This window comes from Lontra canadensis, unplaced genomic scaffold (genome assembly GCF_010015895.1).
Source record: "Lontra canadensis isolate GAN:19392208 unplaced genomic scaffold, GSC_riverotter_1.0 scaffold4, whole genome shotgun sequence".
Lineage (NCBI taxonomy): Eukaryota > Metazoa > Chordata > Mammalia > Carnivora > Mustelidae > Lontra > Lontra canadensis.
In genome coordinates, this window is record NW_022630998.1 from 48,381,831 (window position 1) to 48,400,969 (window position 19,139).

At 38.0% G+C, this 19,139-nt stretch overlaps 1 protein-coding gene across 3 annotated transcripts in view; it reads left to right on the forward strand.

Annotated features, from left to right (window-relative positions):
• Window positions 1-19,139, forward strand: part of PDE4D (phosphodiesterase 4D) — a 1,277,424-nt gene that overhangs the window by 277,873 nt on the left and 980,412 nt on the right. Inside the window, exon 1 of one of the 3 annotated variants that reach the window (XM_032850089.1) lies at window positions 18,693-18,714. The exons of the other annotated variants lie outside the window; for them this stretch is intronic. Coding sequence (XP_032705980.1) covers window positions 18,709-18,714 — 6 coding nt within the window. The 5' untranslated portion in view covers window positions 18,693-18,708. Of the gene's footprint in view, window positions 1-18,692; window positions 18,715-19,139 lie in introns of those variants that run through there. 3 annotated transcript variants of the gene reach the window in all.

Sequence of the window (19,139 nt, forward strand, 5' to 3'; positions counted from 1 at the left end):
CCATTTTATTCATGATTCTGATACTTAATGCACTCTAAAGCAGTTTTCCAAAAGTTGATCTGTTGGGTACCACAAATAAACCTTGACACTAAAGTCTTTGTAACTGTTCTCTTCTAGATGTTGTTGACATAAGGTTAGTCATATTTAATCTACTTTCATATATATATATACCCCAAAAGATCTAGTCTGTGCCAGAGATCACACAAATCTGGAGTAAAAACATTTAGAGTTGTTTACTACTGTATGCCAAGTACTTTTCCCATCTTATTTCTATCTTTCTCAAAATTTTCTTTTCTTTTTTTTTTAAGATTTTATTTATTTAACAGAGAGAGACACAATGAGAGAGGGAACACAAGGAGCAGAAGGGGGAGAGGGAGAAGCAGGCTTCCCGCCAAACGGGGAGCCCAATGTAGGGCTCCATCACAGGACCCTGGGATCTTGACCTGAGCTGAAGGCAGATGCTTAACTGACTAAGCCACTCAGGCACCTCAAACATGTAACTAGAGCTCATTTTTTCAGATACCAAGTGGGTTGTTTTGTGCAAAAGGAAAGTTTTACCAACAAACCTTCCCAATTTGACAATTCAGTGGCAAAGAAAAATCTTCATATTTATAGCCCCTGTTTTCAGTTGATTAAAGAGAAACCAATGATCCCATTTTATCACTAACCATGATAAGACCTGAAAAAGTATCTTTTTTTGGTTAAGTTTCAACAAGTCAAGCTCAGCTTACTCTCACAGATGATTCACTATTAAAATCACTTTTACAAATGTGAAGCTAATTCTTCCTTAGGGGAAGGGAAATATGAAGGTTGAAGGGAATGGACAAGATATGTAACATGGTAGACGGTGCACATAAAGCTGTGTGTTCAGTACATGATTTTGGTCACTTTTCACAACACAGTGGCTGTTTTCTTGTATATCTTACTCTGCATATAATAAAATACAGTGCTAAACCTATAAATCAAAGCAAATTTGGTAAAATTCATTTTCAAGTTTCATTTTCATGTATTTCTAATTATAAAGTTTGTACGATACATTTGCACATTTTCCTAGACTAAAATATAATACACACTTATGTAAGTCTTCTGTTATACTCTTAATTTTGCCCAGATCTGACATTATCTTCATAAATATTCAGTTAAACCACAAACAAAACTACTATAACTTTTTTCATCTTTCTAACTTTTAAAGAAAGAAAGATCAGCAGCAATTCCATAAAGCAGAAGAGGTATCAGTCCCTTACTTTCTTTTGCTTTTTGTGTGAGTTGTTTGAAAACCACTGGAAGCTGACATGAGGTTTTCTATATACTGTCCAAGAATTTGGTTTTCTGATTTTAGCTTCTGATTTTCTTCCTTAACTGCACCTGTTCTTCAGAGAGATCTCCAAGTGTGTGCTGATGTTTCAGCAATTGACTAATTAAAGTCGTGGTTTGTCCTCCAGTTCCAGTTGATTTTCAGCATCAGCTGTATCCATGTTGGCATTCATCATCTTGGGCAACACATTTTGGGCCTTAGATATAAAATCCTTGATGAATGGTCCCCCTTTGGAGGTGCTGGGAGGGAGATGGACCAGGAGGACACCTCAGGCCCCCTCAACACAGGGACCAACTGGCCTCAAAAAAATGTGTTTTAAAGATTATATGTATTTGAACGAGAACAAGTGAGGGAGAATGCATAAGCAGGGGGAGCAGCCAAGGGAGAGGGAGAAGCAGGCTGCTGGCCAGAGAAGCAGGGAGTCCAACACAGGGCTTGATCCCAGGACCTGAAAGCAGATGCTTAACCAGGTGAGTGCCTGTATTTTTTGATGAATGAATAAAAACACTGGTCTGGAACAGTCAGGGCCATCATGTGCTTGATGCACACTAGTGATTCAAATGTTTGTCTAACATAGATTTGAGTCCAACATTTTTTTCCTAGTTAATACCATGCTAGGATCCTTATATCTTGTTGAAAATTTTATCACCAGTTCTACCTTCAAGTACTTTAACAAACCACACACATTGAGAGACTGTGTGTTATTAGTGTAGATGACTAGTAGGTAGTTCTATCATTCATATCTGCGTTTTCACCATAGTATTAGGTAAAAATCCAATTTATTTTCAGATTCTTGATTATTCAACAATACCCTTCCTTGTAAAAATACACTTTGTCATCTTGATTGCCTCTTTTTGAATTAAAACATTCAACCTACCCTGCCGTGCCATGTTCCACCAAGCGGCCCTTGTCTCAGGAGCTCTGCCTCCCATGGTGATTCTGAAGCTAACTTTGATGATACTTCAAGCATTTTTTTTTCTGTTTGTTTGATTGTGTTTTTGAAGCATTCCTCAAAGCCAGGATTTCTTTCTTCCATTTTTAACTTTCAAAGTGTTTCCAAAATTGTCTTAAATATTATATATGCAATGAGATATTTTCATGGAGCTATGTCTCAGGATTTTTCCATTCATTGCCCATCAGGTCAGGCTCATTTGCATGTCCACAGTGATTAAAGACCTATATTTTACATGAATAGCAATATATACCTTAAAAATTTGTGGCCAGCTGTAGTGGTCATTTTGAATTCCCTTGTTGTGGTGGGACTGTGCCATGATGTTTTGAGCCATCAAATTCCCTGTGATTTACCCTCTGCCTTAAGATTATTCTGCATTTCCCTTGTTATCTTTTACATTTTTATCAATTAAAAGCTTTTGTTCCAAACATTACTGTTCATGACCACTTCTCAGTACTTCCAACTGAAATTATAATTAAATAAATATATTTTTGAAACAATAGAGAGTGGCAATTTGTTCTCTAAAGTCAGAATCTCTAGACTTGTTGCTATTTTCAGAGTAACTTCAAGGAGATATTTAACTACACATGGTTTCCTGTTTGTAAATAGAACATTTGTCCAAAACACATTTGTGGTAGGAAGTTTAATCACTTTGTGGTAGGAAGTTTAATCACACACATCACAATGATGTTGTGTGTGTGTTTGTGTGTGGATGTTTAATCTAAGAAAACATACTAGTTTGTTAAAAAAAAAACAAAACTTTTTTTTTTAATTGACCTACTTTTTTAGAGATGCACTAGTCAGTCTTAGGGTCAGGAGTTATTCATGCCATCCGTAATCATGGCATGTGTAAATTCACCTTGATCTGGTTGTAGTGATAATGATACTTCATTCTGCAACAACTCTAAAATACCACACTTTCCATTCACTCAGTGCAAGTGAATACTTTTTATTTGGCAGATTAAAAAAATTTGTTGGCTTGGAATAATAGGATTTAGCTTGTGACTAAGGGCATTGAGCCAAGTATACTAACACAACAACAGCCCAAGATGTTCAAACCTACCTTGTTCTTCCTGAGGCTGCAGATGCACTTTTGCTCACTGCACAGCCTTGCACTGCATCCCAGTATGAGAAACAGAGATGCAGGAAGAGCAGAGCCAAATCCCAGAGCATACCTTGAATTAGGGGTAGATGGAAGAAAAGGCCCAGAGAACCAGAGAAAAGACTCTGGAAAGTAAGAGGAAAATCAGGATCATCCAGAGTAATGCAGGTGAAGCAGGAAGAAATCTTTAAAATAAGATCAGTGAGGGGCTCCTGGGTGGCTCAGTGGGTTAAGCTTCTGCCTTCGGCTCAGGTCATGATCTTAGGGTCCTGGGATTGAGCCCCACACTCTCTCGGCAGGGAGCCTGCTTCTCCCCCACCCCACGCCTGCCTCTCTGCCTACTTGTGATCTCTCTCTCTCTGTGTCAAAACAACAACAAAAATAAAATAAAATAAGATCAGTGGGGCAACTGTGTGGTTCAGTTGGTTAAACATCTGCCTTCGGCTAAGGGCTGATCTCAAGGTCCTGAGATGGAGCCCCACATTCCATCCGGCTTGCTTCTCCCTTTCCCTGCTGCACCCTCCTGCTTGTGCTCTCTCTCGATCTCACTCTCTCTCTCTCTCTGTGTCAAATAAATAAATAAAATCTTTAAGAAAAAATAAGATCAGTGGTCAGTGGAGAAAAATAAGAACAAATACAGGCCTTTGGAGCTATTATTGGTGTGGGGGCTACAGCTGAATTTACCAGGAGTTAATGAGTCAGGAAGCAAGTTCAGCTGTAAATATTAATCACTCTTTCAAAAGAAGATTGGCATTGAAGTAATGAAGACAAAAAGCACAGATGCTTAAGGACATGTAAGAATTAAGAAAATGGCTGAGGCAGAGAAAGAATTTAAAGTGGAAAGTAGTAATAGCTAACAATATTTTAGTACTTACTATGTACCAGACAGTGTGCTAAATGCTTTAACTAATTTAATCTTCATAGCACAACTGTGACAGAAGTACTTCTATTATTATTTGTATTTGGAGTGAAGGGACTAAGGCACAAGGAGGTTACATAACTTGCTTAAGGTGGTACAAACAGGCAGTGGTGTCAGGATTTAAAACCGGAAGTATTATCTCCAGGGAACTTGCTCTTAACCACTTCACCCTATTACCCTCTGTGATAGAAAGAAAGGGACGTTCAGTGGAGTGTCTGAGCAGGCCACAGGTCAGGATGAGATTACAGGTGTGCTCAGAAATCAGCACCAGAGAAGAAGGAACGAGATGAAGATGTGTGAGGACTTAGTATTTTTGAAATAGAGAAGGGGAGGATGTGACAAGTTAGTGGTTTCCACTTGGGACAGAAAGAAATACCTTGCTAGCTAGAGGACCAAGAAAACAAAAGAGCCTAAGCAAAATAGAATGAATTATAATAATCACTGTGTGACATGTGATAGAGAGTCACTTGAGGAGATTAGTAATTACCAGATAGCACTGGGGGTGGGGGACAGCGTAGGCAGAGGAACACGCTTGTAGTGGATGCTGTCATCTTTGCAGCTATATGTGGAGGAGAAGGAAGGTGTTGGGGTGTCACAAGGTGTGGTGACTTAGAGAGCTGAAATGCTCTCAGGAGCATCTCTGTCTTTAACAGAAGAGAGTAAGTACGGCAGAAAGTTGTAGCTGTAGTGGATTTGCAAACTTTGTAATAGATTACCATTAAAAGAAGGACTTTTAAGACCTTATCTAAAAGACTGTAGAATTCTTGAGCCTAGGCACTCTCCATACCTTTAGTTAATTTCTCATTTCTCCTACTGCAGTATTTCTCATGTTATAGGAATTCAATAAGCACAGTGGCTTTACTGGTTTTGGAGGATTGGAGGGAACCTAGTGAGGTAGAGATAGCAAAAGAGTCTGTCTAAAGAAATGTTTTATTCCATCTTCTAAGTTAAGTCATTCTCAGAAAAGGAGCTCTTTTTAGGGGAAATGAAGCTGCCAGATACAGTCCCATAATGACTTTTCAAGCTGTTGTATCCGCACTTTAGATATCTAAACTGGAATCTTTGACAAAACCACAGCTGGCAGACAGCAGCCATTAATGCAGCTTCCGGGATAAAGGGGGGGGAGATATTGGGTCATATTAATTATATATAGGTATTCAATATTCACTGCTAGTATGTGCTTCTAGATGAAGAGCTTGAAATGGTCCACCACCAGGATACATTAAAGACAGAGTCAGCTAATTTTGGGGGTAGGCGGCGTGAGGGGGTTCGTGGCAGAAGGACAATGTCTAATCTTACAGAAATGTTAGTAACAAGTATGCCTGGTGTTTTTAGTGCTCTTGTATCTATCACAGAGTCCCATAAAATTGACTTGGAAGTTGACTTCAGCCTTTCATTTGGTGTGCTAATGAGAGTATAAAATTTGTACTCTTCACATAAATAAACAGACTCTCAAATGTGTTATTTTTCTGCCTTGACAGATGGATCACATGCTCAAAATTACAGTGAAATTTTATTCTGAGCAGCTTTGCACAGCACTCAGCATCCACTCTTTTGTTTGCCACGTTATGACACTGCTTGTGCCCCGAGCCTGGGTCTCAAGGTAGCTACAGCGTGACATTTTCTCAGAACACAGATAGGCAGATTTAATTGATCTCATTATTCTCAAATTTTCAAAGGCTTCTGTGGCTATGCCCATTCACTAATACTGTTCTCTTGGGCTGTAGAGCTGTGTCCAATTATTCTTGTTGCATGTCATTGAGTGACGCAGTGACACTTGCTGCAGCCCTTCTTGCATTCCAATGATTCTATTCCTGAATTCAGCATGACTTGGAGACTCTAGGGGCAAAATGGTTTATTGTGTAAGAGGGCTGAGCTTCCTTTTTCCCTTAGGGTATCTTTGTCTGGGTTTAGCCCTCTTCACTATTTTTTTTTTTATATTCTAATATTTAAGTTGGTTATTTAAACATTTTTACTACATTCAACTCCTTGAACAAATTCCCCCCTCCTGTGTGTATGTGAACATATGGTTTATTTTTTATTTTTTTATTAATTTTTTATTTTCAGCATAACAGTATTCATTGTTTTTGCACCACACCCAGTGCTCCATGCAATCCGTGCCCTCTCTAATACCCACCACCTAGTTCCCCCAACCTCCCGCCCCCCGCCCCTTCAAAACCCTCAGATTGTTTTTCAAAATCCATAGTCTCTCATGGTTCACCTCCCCTTCCAATTTCCCTCAACTCCCTTCTCCTCTCCATCTCCCCTTGTCCTCCATGCTATTTGTTATGCTCTGCAAATAAGTGAAACCATATGATAATTGACTCTCTCTGCTTGACTTATTTCACTCAGCATAATCTCTTCCAGTCCTGTCCATGTTGCTACAAAAGTTGGGTATTCATCCTTTCTGATGGAGGCATAATACTCCATAGTGTATACGGACCACGTCTTCCTTATCCATTCATCCGTTGAAGGGCATCTTGGTTCTTTCCATAGTTTGGCGACCGTGGCCATTGCTGCTATAAACATTGGGATACAGATGGTCCTTCTTTTCACTACATCTGTATCTTTGGGGTAAATACCCAGTAGTGCAATGGCAGGGTCATAGGGAAGCTCTATTTTTAATTTCTTGAGGAATCTCCACACTGTTCTCCAAGAGGCTGCACCAACTTGCATTCCCACCACCACATCCCCTCCAACACATGTTGTTTCCGGCCTTGCTAATTTTGGCCATTCTAACTGGTGTAAGGTGATATCTCAATGTGGTTTTAATTTGAATCTCCCTGATGGCTAGTGATGATGAACATTTTTTCATGTGTCTGATAGCCATTTGTATGTCTTCATTGGAGAAGTGTCTGTTCATATCTTCTGCCCATTTTTTGATATGATTATCTGTTTTGTGTGTGTTGAGTTTGAGGAGTTCTTTATAGATCCTGGATATCAACCTTTTGTTTGTACTGTCATTTGCAAATATCTTCTCCCATTCTGTGGGTTGCCTCTTTGTTTTCTTGACTGTTTCCTTTGCTGTGCAGAAGCCTTTGATTTTGATGAAGTCCCAAAAGTTTATTTTCGCTTTTGTTTCCTTTGCCTTTGGAGATATATCTTGAAAGAACTTGCTGTGGCTGATATCGAAGAGATACTGCCTATGTTCTCCTCTAGGATTCTGATGGATTCCTGTCTCACGTTGAGGTCTTTTATCCATTTTGAGTTTATCTTTGTGTACGGTGTAAGAGAATGGTCGAGTTTCATTCTTCTACATATAGCTGTCCAGTTTTCCCAGCACCATTTATTGAAGAGACGGTCTTTTTTCCACTGTATATTTTTTCCTGTTTTGTTGAAGATTAACTGACCATAGAGTTGAGGGTCCATATGTGGGCTCTCTACTCTGTTCCACTGGTCTATGTATCTGTTTTTATGCCAGTACCATGCTGTCTTGGTGATCACAGCTTTGTAGTAAAGCTTGAAATCAGGTAATGTGATGCCCCCAGTTGTATTTTTTTTTTTTCAGCATTTCCGTAGTGATTTGGGGTCTCTTCTGGTTCCATACAAATTTTTGGATTATTTGCTCCAGCTCTTTGAAGAATACCGGTGGAATTTTGATTGGAATGGCATTAAAAGTATAGATTGCTCTAGGCAGTATAGACATTTTAACAATGTTTATTCTTCAATCCAAGAGCATGGAATGGTCTTCCATCTTTTTGTGTCTTCTTCAGTTTCTTTCATGAGTGTTCTGTAGTTCCTCGAGTACAGATCCTTTACCTCTTTGGTTAGGTTTATTCCCAGGTATCTTATGGTTCTTGGTGCTATAGTAAATGGAACCGATTCTCTAATTTGCCTTTCTGTATTTTTATTGTTAGTGTATAAGAAAGCCACTGATTTCTGTACATTGACTTTGTATCCTGCCACGTTACTGAATTGCTGTATGAGTTCTAGTAGTTTGGGGGTGGAGTCTTTTGGGTTTTCCATATAAAGAATCATGTCATCTGTGAAGAGAGAGAGTTTGACTTCTTCCTTGCCAATTTGGATACCTTTTATTTCTCTTTGTTGTCTGATTGCTGTTGCTAGGACTTCTAATACTATGTTGAATAAGAGTGGTGAGAGTGGGCATCCTTGTCGTGTTCCTGGTCTCAACGGGAAGGCTGCAAGCTTTTCCCCTCTTCACTATTTTTTGGAAGTATGTCTTTAAATGAAGGCTGACACTGTAAGATCACCTAATAACTGCTCTACCTATGAGAAATCCCCTAATGATCATTATTTAAAATGAAACATGATCCCTTATAATTGGTCTGAATGAAACTGTGGCTTCACTGATTGGAGGTTGGCAAATTCCAAGTTATAGGTTGCCCTTGGACTGCCCTCAAGCTAAAACTCTGAGAAAGATTAAGCTCATATCCAGGATGGGAGAGAGAGTGGCTGGGGAAAAAGGGAGATGTTTTAGTTACCTAATGCTGTGGGATAAACCCCAAACCTTGTGACTTAAAACAATAATTTATTTTTCTCCTCACAGTTTGTTAGGTCAGAAATTTGGACAGTGATTGGTTGGGTGATTCTTTTACTTCACGTGATATCAACTCAGTTGCATCCATTTGGTTGCATCCATTTAGCATCCATTCTTGGAAAAGTCCAAGAACCCTTCACCCTCATGCATGCTGCTTCATGGCTTTTCTGTCTAGTCTCTCTTTCTCTCTACATAGTAGTCAGTGTTCTCCAGAGAAACAAAACTAACAGGATCAGGATGTGTACACACACACACACACACACACACACACACACACACACACTGATTTTAAGGACCCGGCTCAAATGATTACAGAGGATAGAAAGTCCAAAAGCTATAGAATAGGCTGACAGGCTGGAGACCCAGGAAGACTCAATATTGCCTCTCAAGTATGAAGGCAGACTGCTGGAAGAATTCTCTCTTCCTTTGGAGACCTCAGTCTTTTTTTTTTTTTTTTCTTTAGCTGATTGGATGAGTCCCATCTAGTTATGGAGGATAATCAGCCTTACTCAAAGTCTACCAAAGAAATGTTAATCTCATCTAAAAAATACCTTCAAAACAACATACAGATGTGTTTGACCAAATAGCTAGGTATTGTGACCTAATCAAGTTATCACATAAATTCCACAATCCAACTCTCCATGTGGTTCCTCATCACTCAGTAGTCTAGCCCAAGTTTCTATTTATACCATGCTGGCTGCCTTTCCAGGTAGAGGAAGTTGAATCTGTCATGCCTGGGCTCGGAACTCTTAGGACAACATTCCATTGCATTCTCTCAGTCAAAGCAAGTCACAGCCCTAGCTTATTGTCCATCAGAAGAAAAAATATTATATTTTATGGTGTAAGGAGCAGCATATGAGCAAAGGGAAGAAAGGAATGGTTGTCGACTAGCAATACAGTTTTCCCTCTGACTAAGCAATTCATGTCCTTCCCTGAAAGTTTCATTGCATTACACTTTTAGTTCCCAGAATCTAGGTCCAGTATCATATCATATAAATTAAATACAAATATACACTTAGCATAATCTCCTCCAGTTCCATCCATGTTGATGCAAAAGTTTGGTATTCATCCTTTCTGAGGGCTGAGTAATATTCTATTGTGTATATGGTCCACATCTTCTTTATCCATTCATCTGTTGAAGGGTATCTTGGCTCTTTCCACAGTTTGGCTATTGTGGACATTGCTGCAATGAACATTTGAAGTTGAAGCTCTTCAGATATAACTTCTCTTGATCCAGAGACTTGATCTCTCAAGAGATTAATATAATCTCTGTATGTTCCTCTCCCCCTGCAACATACAGTGATGAAACAGGTATTAAGTTTCTCTGGCCATAGACCTGGGCACTGAAAAGAAGGGAAATGTGGGGCACACAGCACTTAATATTCCAAAGCAATTCTGAAATCCAACTGGAAATATGTTACCAATTCCCTCAAATCTAGGGACAAGAAACATTTCTTGAAAAAGACCCAATTCTTTGCATGTGATTTTCTATTTAATTGCTCTCAGTGGATCTTGGCTCTGTCCTCTAAGTCATCTTTCCTTTTATATAAGAAATGACCCATGTTTGCAGCTAAGTAGCTTTCTCAGGCTTTTTTATGTCAGTGGAAGTTTGGAGGCCTCTTTTCATTTTGTTCAGCTTCTTTCCCTTTCAGTTCAGGATGATACATTTCTTTTAAAAGCTTTGTGGTTTTCCCATGTAGTCAATTACATTTCTGTCCATTAAGTAAAATATACTTGCACAAATCTCCTTAAGACAATTTTCTGCTTTAGGCTGAGAGTCAAGATGTTAGGGAGCAACATCCTTAAGGATTTTAGAATTTCTTGTCTTCTGGCTGACTGTATCTTACAAGGGTCTTAAGAGATTTCTTTCTGCCACATTCTTGAATTGATAATTACCTGGAGGCCACATTTTTTAAATTATGTGGTATAGTCACCATACAGTACCTCATTAGTTTTTGAAGTAGTGTTCCATGATTCATTGTTTGGGTATAACACCCAGTGCTTCATGCAATATGTGCCCTCCTTAATACACATCACTGGGCTAGCCCTTCCCCCTCCCCACTAAAACCCTCAGTTTGTTTCCCAGAGTCCATAGTCTCTCATGGTTCCTGTCCCCCTGATATCCCCTCCTTCATTTTTCCCTTCCTTCTCCTAATGTCCTCCATGCTATTTCTTATGTTCCGCAAATAAGTGAAACCATATGATAATTTACTTTCTCTGCTTGACTTATTTCACTTAGCATAATCTCCTCCAGTTCCATCCATGTTGATGTAAAAGTTTGGTATTCATCCTTTCTGAGGGCTGAGTAATATTCTATTGTGTATATGGGCCAGATCTTCTTTATCCATTCATCTGTTGAAGGGTATCTTGGCTCTTTCCACAGTTTGGCTATTGTGGACATTGCTGCAATGAACATTGGGGTACATATGGCCCATCTTTTCACTACATCTGTATCTTCAGGGTAAATACCCAGTAGTGCAATTGCTGGGTCATAGGGTAGCTCTATTTTTAACTTTTTGAGGATCCTCCACACTGTTTTCCAAAGTGTGTTTGGAAGTGTGTGAGGAGCCTCCACACTGTTTACCAACTTGCATTCCTACCAACAGTGTAAGAAGGTTCCCCTTTCTCCACAACCTCTCCAACATTTGTTGTTTCTTGCCTTGCCAATTTTTGCCATTCTAACTGGCATAAGAAGGTATCTCAATGTGGTTTTGATTTGAATTTCCCTGATGGCTAATGATGATGAACATTTTTTCATGTCTGTTAGCCACTATATGTCTTCTTTTGAGAAGTGTCTGTTCACATCTTCTGCCCATTTTTGGACTTGATTATTTGTTTTTTTGGGTGTTGAGTTTGAGTTCTTTATAGATCTTTGATATCAGCCCTTTATCCGTAGTGTCATTTGCAAATATCTTCTATTCCACAGGTTGCCTCTTTGTTTTGTTGACTCTTTCTTTTGCTGTGAAGAAGCTTTTCATCTTGATAAAGTCCCAAAAGTTCATTTTCACTTTCATTTCCCTTGCCTTTGAAAGAAGTTGCTGTGGCCGATGTCAAAGAGGTTACTGCCTATGTACTTCTTTAGGACTTTGATGGATTCCTCTCACATTGAGGTCTTTTATCCATTTAGAGTTTATCTTTATGTATGGTGTAAGTGTACAGCTATCCAATTTCCCCAGCACCATTTGTTGAAGAGATTGTATTTTTTCCATTAAATATTTTTTCCTGCTTTGTTGAAGATTAGCTGACCTTAGATTTGAGGGTCTATATCTAGGCTCTTCATTCTGTTCCATTGATCTATGTGTCTCAACACTCCACTCTCAGCAATAGACAGATCATCTAAGCAGAAAATAAACAAAGAAACAAGAACTTTGAATGACACACTGGACCAGATGGACTTCATATATATATACAGAACATTCCACCCTAAAGCAACAGAATACTCATTCTTCTCAAGTGCACATGGAACTTTCTCCAGAATTGACCACATACTGGGTCACAAATCAGGTATCAGCCGATACCAAAAGACTGAGATTATTTCCTGCATATTCTCAGACCACAATGCTTTGAAACTGGAACTCAATCAGAAGAAAAAATTTGGAAGAAATTCTAACACTTGGAAGCTGGGGGCCACATTTTAAGAGCAGCTCTCAGGATTTGATCAGAGGCTATTTCCTACTCTGAGAACCTTTTGCTAACTGGAGGGCTGAAAAGGAGTAATAATTTTATTTTCCAACCCAGAAGGACCTGGACTTTGTGTCTTAAAGCAACAATTTATTATTTCTTATGGGCAGGACTTGTCTGAGAAAGTCTTCTGCTCTATGTGGTGTTAAGTCACTAGCTGGTCTAGGCTGGGAGGTCCAAGAAAGCTTCAGTCCTCTACCTGGCACCTCTAAGCTCATCTACATGGCTTCTACATGTAATAAGCTTGGGCTTCCTTGCAGCATGCCAGACTCAAGTTGGTCAGGGTTTTTATATGGTACCTGGCTACAAGAGATGTTTTAAATGAACAAGTCCTGACCAATGTGCAAGAACTTATGAACCTTTTGCTTGTATCATGTCTGCCAATGTCACTTTAGCTGAAGCCACTCACATAGCTAAGTAAGAATCAGCATGGGAGAGACAACATAAGGACAGGTATGAATGAAAGTAGCAGTTATTGAGAGGTACCCATATAACAGTCTTCCACGGAGAATGATTTTATTGCCAGACAGAAATAGATCTGTTACCTCCTTCTACCTTTTATTAGTGGTATGACTTAGGGCAAATTGCTGTATGTTTGGGCTTCTTGTGTGCTGCCTATAAAATGAAAAACATGATATAGTCATTACTAGATTTTTGTGAGGCCTGTGCATAGACATAGACATGAATGAACACAGTACACACAGCAGTACTCAACAAATTGTTAGTACATTTTAGGAAGGACAGGTAGACATAAAGGAAGGTAAGTTCTTGGTCAAAGGCTATTGACCTTGGTAGAGATGGGAGTTTGAAACTGGGGCTCAAAGTGGCATGGGAATGTATATGAAAATGAAGATTGAAGCCAGATGATAAGTCAGGAGTCCATGTGCAAAAAAGCAGGGTCATGAAATTCTTATGGCATCAAACCAGGTATAGAAGCTTAGGAAGCTGGGTAGAAATTGGGAACACAGGCTAGGAATATAGGAAATTAAGACTCAGAATACAAACAATATATTTAGGCAAATAGTTATGGGTCAGAGAGTCAAAAGAGAAATTTGGCAGTTTGCAAAGCTTTTGAGGTCAAAGACTCCAAACATTATGCAACCAAAATGAAAGATTGGTCTCAATGTGTGGGCAGATCAAGACCCACAGTTGCAAAAAGACATCTTGGATAGGGCAGATTAGTTAGGTAGCTCCTGACTTTAGAATTCATTTAGATTTTCATGAGCTTCTCATCCCTCCAATTAATTCAATGATTTAGTGTTTATTTGCTTGGGAAGATGATGTTTTCCTAAGGAGAGCCATCACATGCAGACATCAGTAGACTGTAAAACTTTCTATGGCATTCGTGGTACCCATATGGCTCAAAAGAATTATGCTGTCTTTACCATCTTTTGTTCTAACTGCAGAATAGTCCATTCTTTGATTATAGCAGTCTTCTTCCTTGAATGTGTTTTTAGCCAGAGAGAAATTGGAATTACCAATGCTACTATCTGTGGCTTAGTTACAGAAGTCAAGATTTTTCTAATTCATTGTGAACATCTTATCTTTCCTCATTCTATTATTTCAGTCTAAAAGCTCATGTATCTTATAAAGTCATTTTGTACTTTCATTTTTCATTGAAATATTCTGAATAGAATGAAATAGAATAATTTAATATCATGTTTAGGCCAAGTACAGTTTCTTGATTAAAAAGGGAAAATTTAGAGTGGCATTTAAAAAAAAAAAACACTTTTTTTTTTTAAGTTGCTTATATTCATGAAGTTCAGGTCATGGGAAAAATAGGTGTTTTTTTAATTTCCTTCCCATTAGACCCATCACAAAAATTCTGTTAGTTTCCTTTAAATTTTTTGATTATGAATGCATCTTAGGCATTTGATAGGCACTATACTTAATGTTATTTATTTTTACATCATATCTATTTTTATGGGTTTTCTGAGAATTCTTAGCAGTGTATGAGCACACAAGTATATCTATCCTGTAGTCAAATTTATATTAGTCCTACCTTCATGTAACCATTATCACAGTGATGACTTCATTAGTGGCAGATCTATAGCATTTAAATAGGTTGAATTTTTTAATGTCTAGGAAAACATTTATTTTCTACTATCCATTTTCTTTTTTGGACCTTGGCATAAAATTTTAAACATCTATAAAAGGAAACACTATTATGAAAACTTTTGGAAAGTTAAGTCCCTTTCCTGGCCCTCATGAATCACACCCCATTGGTAGACATAGCCCTCTCTTTTCTCTCAGTATGATTTGTTCATATGTAGAAACAGTTTAGGGGTGCCTAGGTGGCTCAGTTGGTTAAGTGTTTGCCTTAGGCTCAGGCCATGATCCTGGGGCCCTGGGACCAAGATCCACATTGGGCCCTCTGTTTAGTGGATAATCTGCTTCTCCCTCTCCCTCTGCCCCTTCCCCTGTTCTCTCTCTCTCTCTCTCTGAAATAAATAAATAAAACCTTTAGAGACAGTCTAGGACAGGTATCAACAAGCTACAACCCACCAGCCAAATCTCGTGCCTTATCTTTTCCTCTTATGCCATATGGATATTGAAATGAGGAGTCTCGTGTAGGTTATTGACCCCACAGGTCAGCAGACCATGTACAGTATGGAGTCTCACCTCCAATAGGGCTGGCAGATTGGAGGAGCTTCCATCTTCTTTTGTTTGGCATTCTCTCTAAAAATTGCATCTTTTGTGAAATGATTGTTGAAACTTTTATGTTTGTAGTCCTATTGTCCTCAGTGAAGTTAACATAGGGGTCAGGAACCAGAATTATGATCTTGTCCTCATTATTACTGTGTTTGCTCTGTACATGCCTAAAACTCAGTGCAGATTGAGATAAATTTCTCCTGTGCAATGATACAATTCAGCTGGAAGTATCTGCCTTTTATACACTTACCTTTGTGTCATATGGAGCATACTTTGTGCTGTTGTTGGTATAAATGAGATGGCATTAAGAAGTTTTAACTCGAATTTATTTTAAGTAATACCAGTAACTGGATGTTCTACTAGTGTTTACTATGAAGGTTTGGAAAATCCTACTATCTTAAAATTAAAGAAAATAAAAATTTAAAACTAAAAATCTCAAAATTGCACATTAGTGAGCCACACTGTGTTATAGGAAAACATTCAGTCTATGTCATCTATTTAAAAGACTATTATAAAGACATTCACCATGTCTTTATAAAAGATGACACAAGTGAGAAAATCACAGAACTTTTATCAAATGGCAATGTTTTATCATATCAGATCTATCTTTGAGGACGTAAATATTCAAAAGTTAAAAAAAATAGTATAGGTGAGTATGGGTTTGCAGTTTTAATGACCTCCCCAATTATTTGTTATTTCCAGTTGAGATCATTTTTTAGTATTTATCATGACTGATAAAGTGTCAGCTTAAGACATGATGATTTTAGGCTTTTTGTTTAAGCTGTCTATATTTATGTAGAAAAAAATGAGAGATTTATCTAATGTTGAACACATTTAGAAATGTGAATTTGAGACTTCAAACCTGACACCACCCTCAATTCTCTAGATTCTGTCTTTGACACTTAGAGGAAGGACCCAGGACTGTAACAATTTGTCTGTGTTTCCTTCTTATTTATTACACATAAAGTATAAAAATATAATTGGTCACCTCATATATAATTTTGAAGTAGGACATTAATCACTTACACATTTAGGATCATTTACAGCTTTTTCAATAATGTCTAAGAAGAAGTTTCTTGTTCATAGAACATATTAAAGTTGGATACATGGAAATAAAATGGACTTTTCCCAAAGATAATATATTCAAATGAGAAAAAGTAGAATAAACATTATAAAGAAGGGAAGTTAAACTAGATGAGCCTCTACTCCCCCCGCAAAAGAGCCTACCTAATGTGCATGCAATGACCTAGTAATAACTTTTAGATGTGATTATTAAACCTCTTAAATTAATACTAAGAAGACAAGAACAAATGCATAAAGAATCAAGTGATCCATGCAGTAGGCTTTTCTAGGATGAAGCATGCGATCAGAATGAGGCAAGAAGGTCTATAGTAGATAGACCTTATGAACAGTGTCGTATTCCTCCCCAATGTGCCAGGTTCAGCTTTCTTGGTTTTTTTTTTTACATTTGACTACTCTTAACTTTGTGAGAAAATAATGTGCTGGGAAAAACTCCTGTTTGAACTAAAAAAAAAAAAAATGTCCATGGTATATTGGCATTAATCCCAAATTTACCAATTCTCTATGAGTTTATTTGCATATAGGAACAAGTAGCAGAATGTATTGCGCTTATCACATGATAAGCCACTGTTGTAAATTCATTACATGCTTTGTCTCATTGAATCTTAATGATAACTGCATGATGTAAGCACTATTCTCATGCCCACATTACAAATGAGGAGACATATAGAAGTAAATAACTTGCTGAAGTCTTTGAGAAAATACATAATAGTATACTAGAGATGCTTGAATAATCCCAATTTTCAGGAAAAGGAGGAAAATGAATTCCCTTCAGTTACATCCTTAGGAAGCAGGACATTAGTATTATTTCCTTTAGTTCATCTTTTCATAAATTTTCCATTAATACTTTCTCAGAAGGCTTCTATGGATTTCTGTATAAAATTACTCCAGATCCCACAGTTCAGACTTTCTACCTACCTTCCATCTTTAATTTTCTCTTGAATACTTGACTCTGTCCAGCATTCTCTGTAATTCACTTACTTATATTGTTTTTTTTTTTTACTTTTTTTTCCTAAAGGTTTTATTTATTTATTTGACAAAGAGAGACACAGTAAGAGAGGGGACACAAGCAGGGGGAGTGGGAGAGGGAGAAGCAGACTTCCCACGGCAGGGAGCCCGATGCGGGGCTTAATCCCAGGACTCTGGGACCATGACCTGAGCGGAAGGCAGACGCTTAATGACTGAGCCACCCAGGTGCCCCTATATTGTTTATTTTTATTCCCCCCACATTAGTGAAATTCTAAATAGGAATTTTTGTCTGTCCATATTTTATTTCTAGTGCTTAACATAGGCACTCAATAAATAATTATTGAATGCATGAATGAGTTGATTAATCTTAAATACAGTTCTAAAATGGGTCTTTAAAAAACCTTTTTGTGAATCATAAGAAAAGGGGTGATCATATGGAATTTGTGTTAGGTCACTAATAATAAAGTACGTCAGGTTAAACTTAATTTCCTTTTCCTGAAAGACCAGTATACCAGAGGAATGCTATGCTCACTGTCCACTTGGATTTCAGCAAGCACATGATAAAATCTTCCATATAAAATTGGGACTAAGATGGAGAAAGGGAATTGATGGTACCAATATACAAAGTCATAATTGAGTATCTGTGTTCATAAATTAGTGTCTATTTACAGAAAGGCCTCTATTAACTGAGTGGAGGATTTGGTCTTTAGGTCTGTCCTATTTCCCCATTTTAAAAAAATTATTTTACTTTATTTTTAAAGTAGTCTCTATGCCCAAGATGGGCTTGAACTCACAACCCTGAGATCAAGAGGGACATCCTCCAGTGACTGGGCCAGCCAGGTGTCTCTCCTGTTCACCATTTTCATCATTAATTTCAATAGTGGCGTTAATAGTAAAAAGAGCAAATCCACAGAGGAGGCAAAACTGGAAGGAATAGCTAATAATGGGCATTTACAAAATTAGCATACAAAAAGTATTTATTAGACTTGAGGGGAAAAGTAAATATACTAAAACAAAACTTTAAAAAGTTTATAAAACACCAAGGAGAGAAGTACTAATTAATATTGTTCGAGAAGCAATAAAGACAGAGGTGAGAACTGGTTTAACAGCATCAGGAGATTAAGGTGCTTGAAAGTAAGCACCTATCAGTAATATGACAGAAGTGCCATTTCCCCAAACATTTATTCATACTTGAGTTTCATGAACAGAACTTGATCTAAAACAGGACAGGTAATTATATGTCTCTTTGTGTTGGGATGCTGGGATGCCAGTTCTGGGCAATGCACTTTAAAGAGGATATAGAAAAGCTGGAGTATATTAAAAGACTTGCCATCAATATGGAGAGAAAAGTCAAAACTGTATTACATGAAGTGTATCTGAAGCTGGGTCTTGAACTTGTGGCCTTCAGATATGTTTTATATGGCCTACGTGGAGTTTTTTTTAGAAATTTGAAACAGTACCAGATTCTTCAAAATGAGGAGACGTTTCATTATATATAGGATTCTGGTTGTGCCTTTACATTCTTCTATGGAAACCAACCATGAAAGTGTGTGATCTTATCTTTGTACTCCTCTCTTCCTACTTCACTCTTTTGCTTTTAATTTCTGATCCATATATTAATCTGAGCGCTTGGTGCCTGAAAGAAAAGGCCCGGGAATGCATAACCTATAAAACAAGGTTGGAGGTGGGAATGATGCAAATATATCTGAAGAGCTTTCACAGGGCAGAGCAATTATACCTTATGTGTGTGACCCCAGAGAGCAGAATACTGGTGGTAATAAGAAGAAGAACATTCCCACCCAATACATAAAGTCGGGAATGACTTTCTCACAGTGACCTGAGACTTGCTGTATTTTATACTTTGGTTCACCAGTATTGAGAAGAGTTTCTGACACAAACATGTTGTAAGTGGTGAATCCCATTCTAGGAACTACTAGAATGTAAGCTCTCTGAGAGCAAAGATCTTTGTCC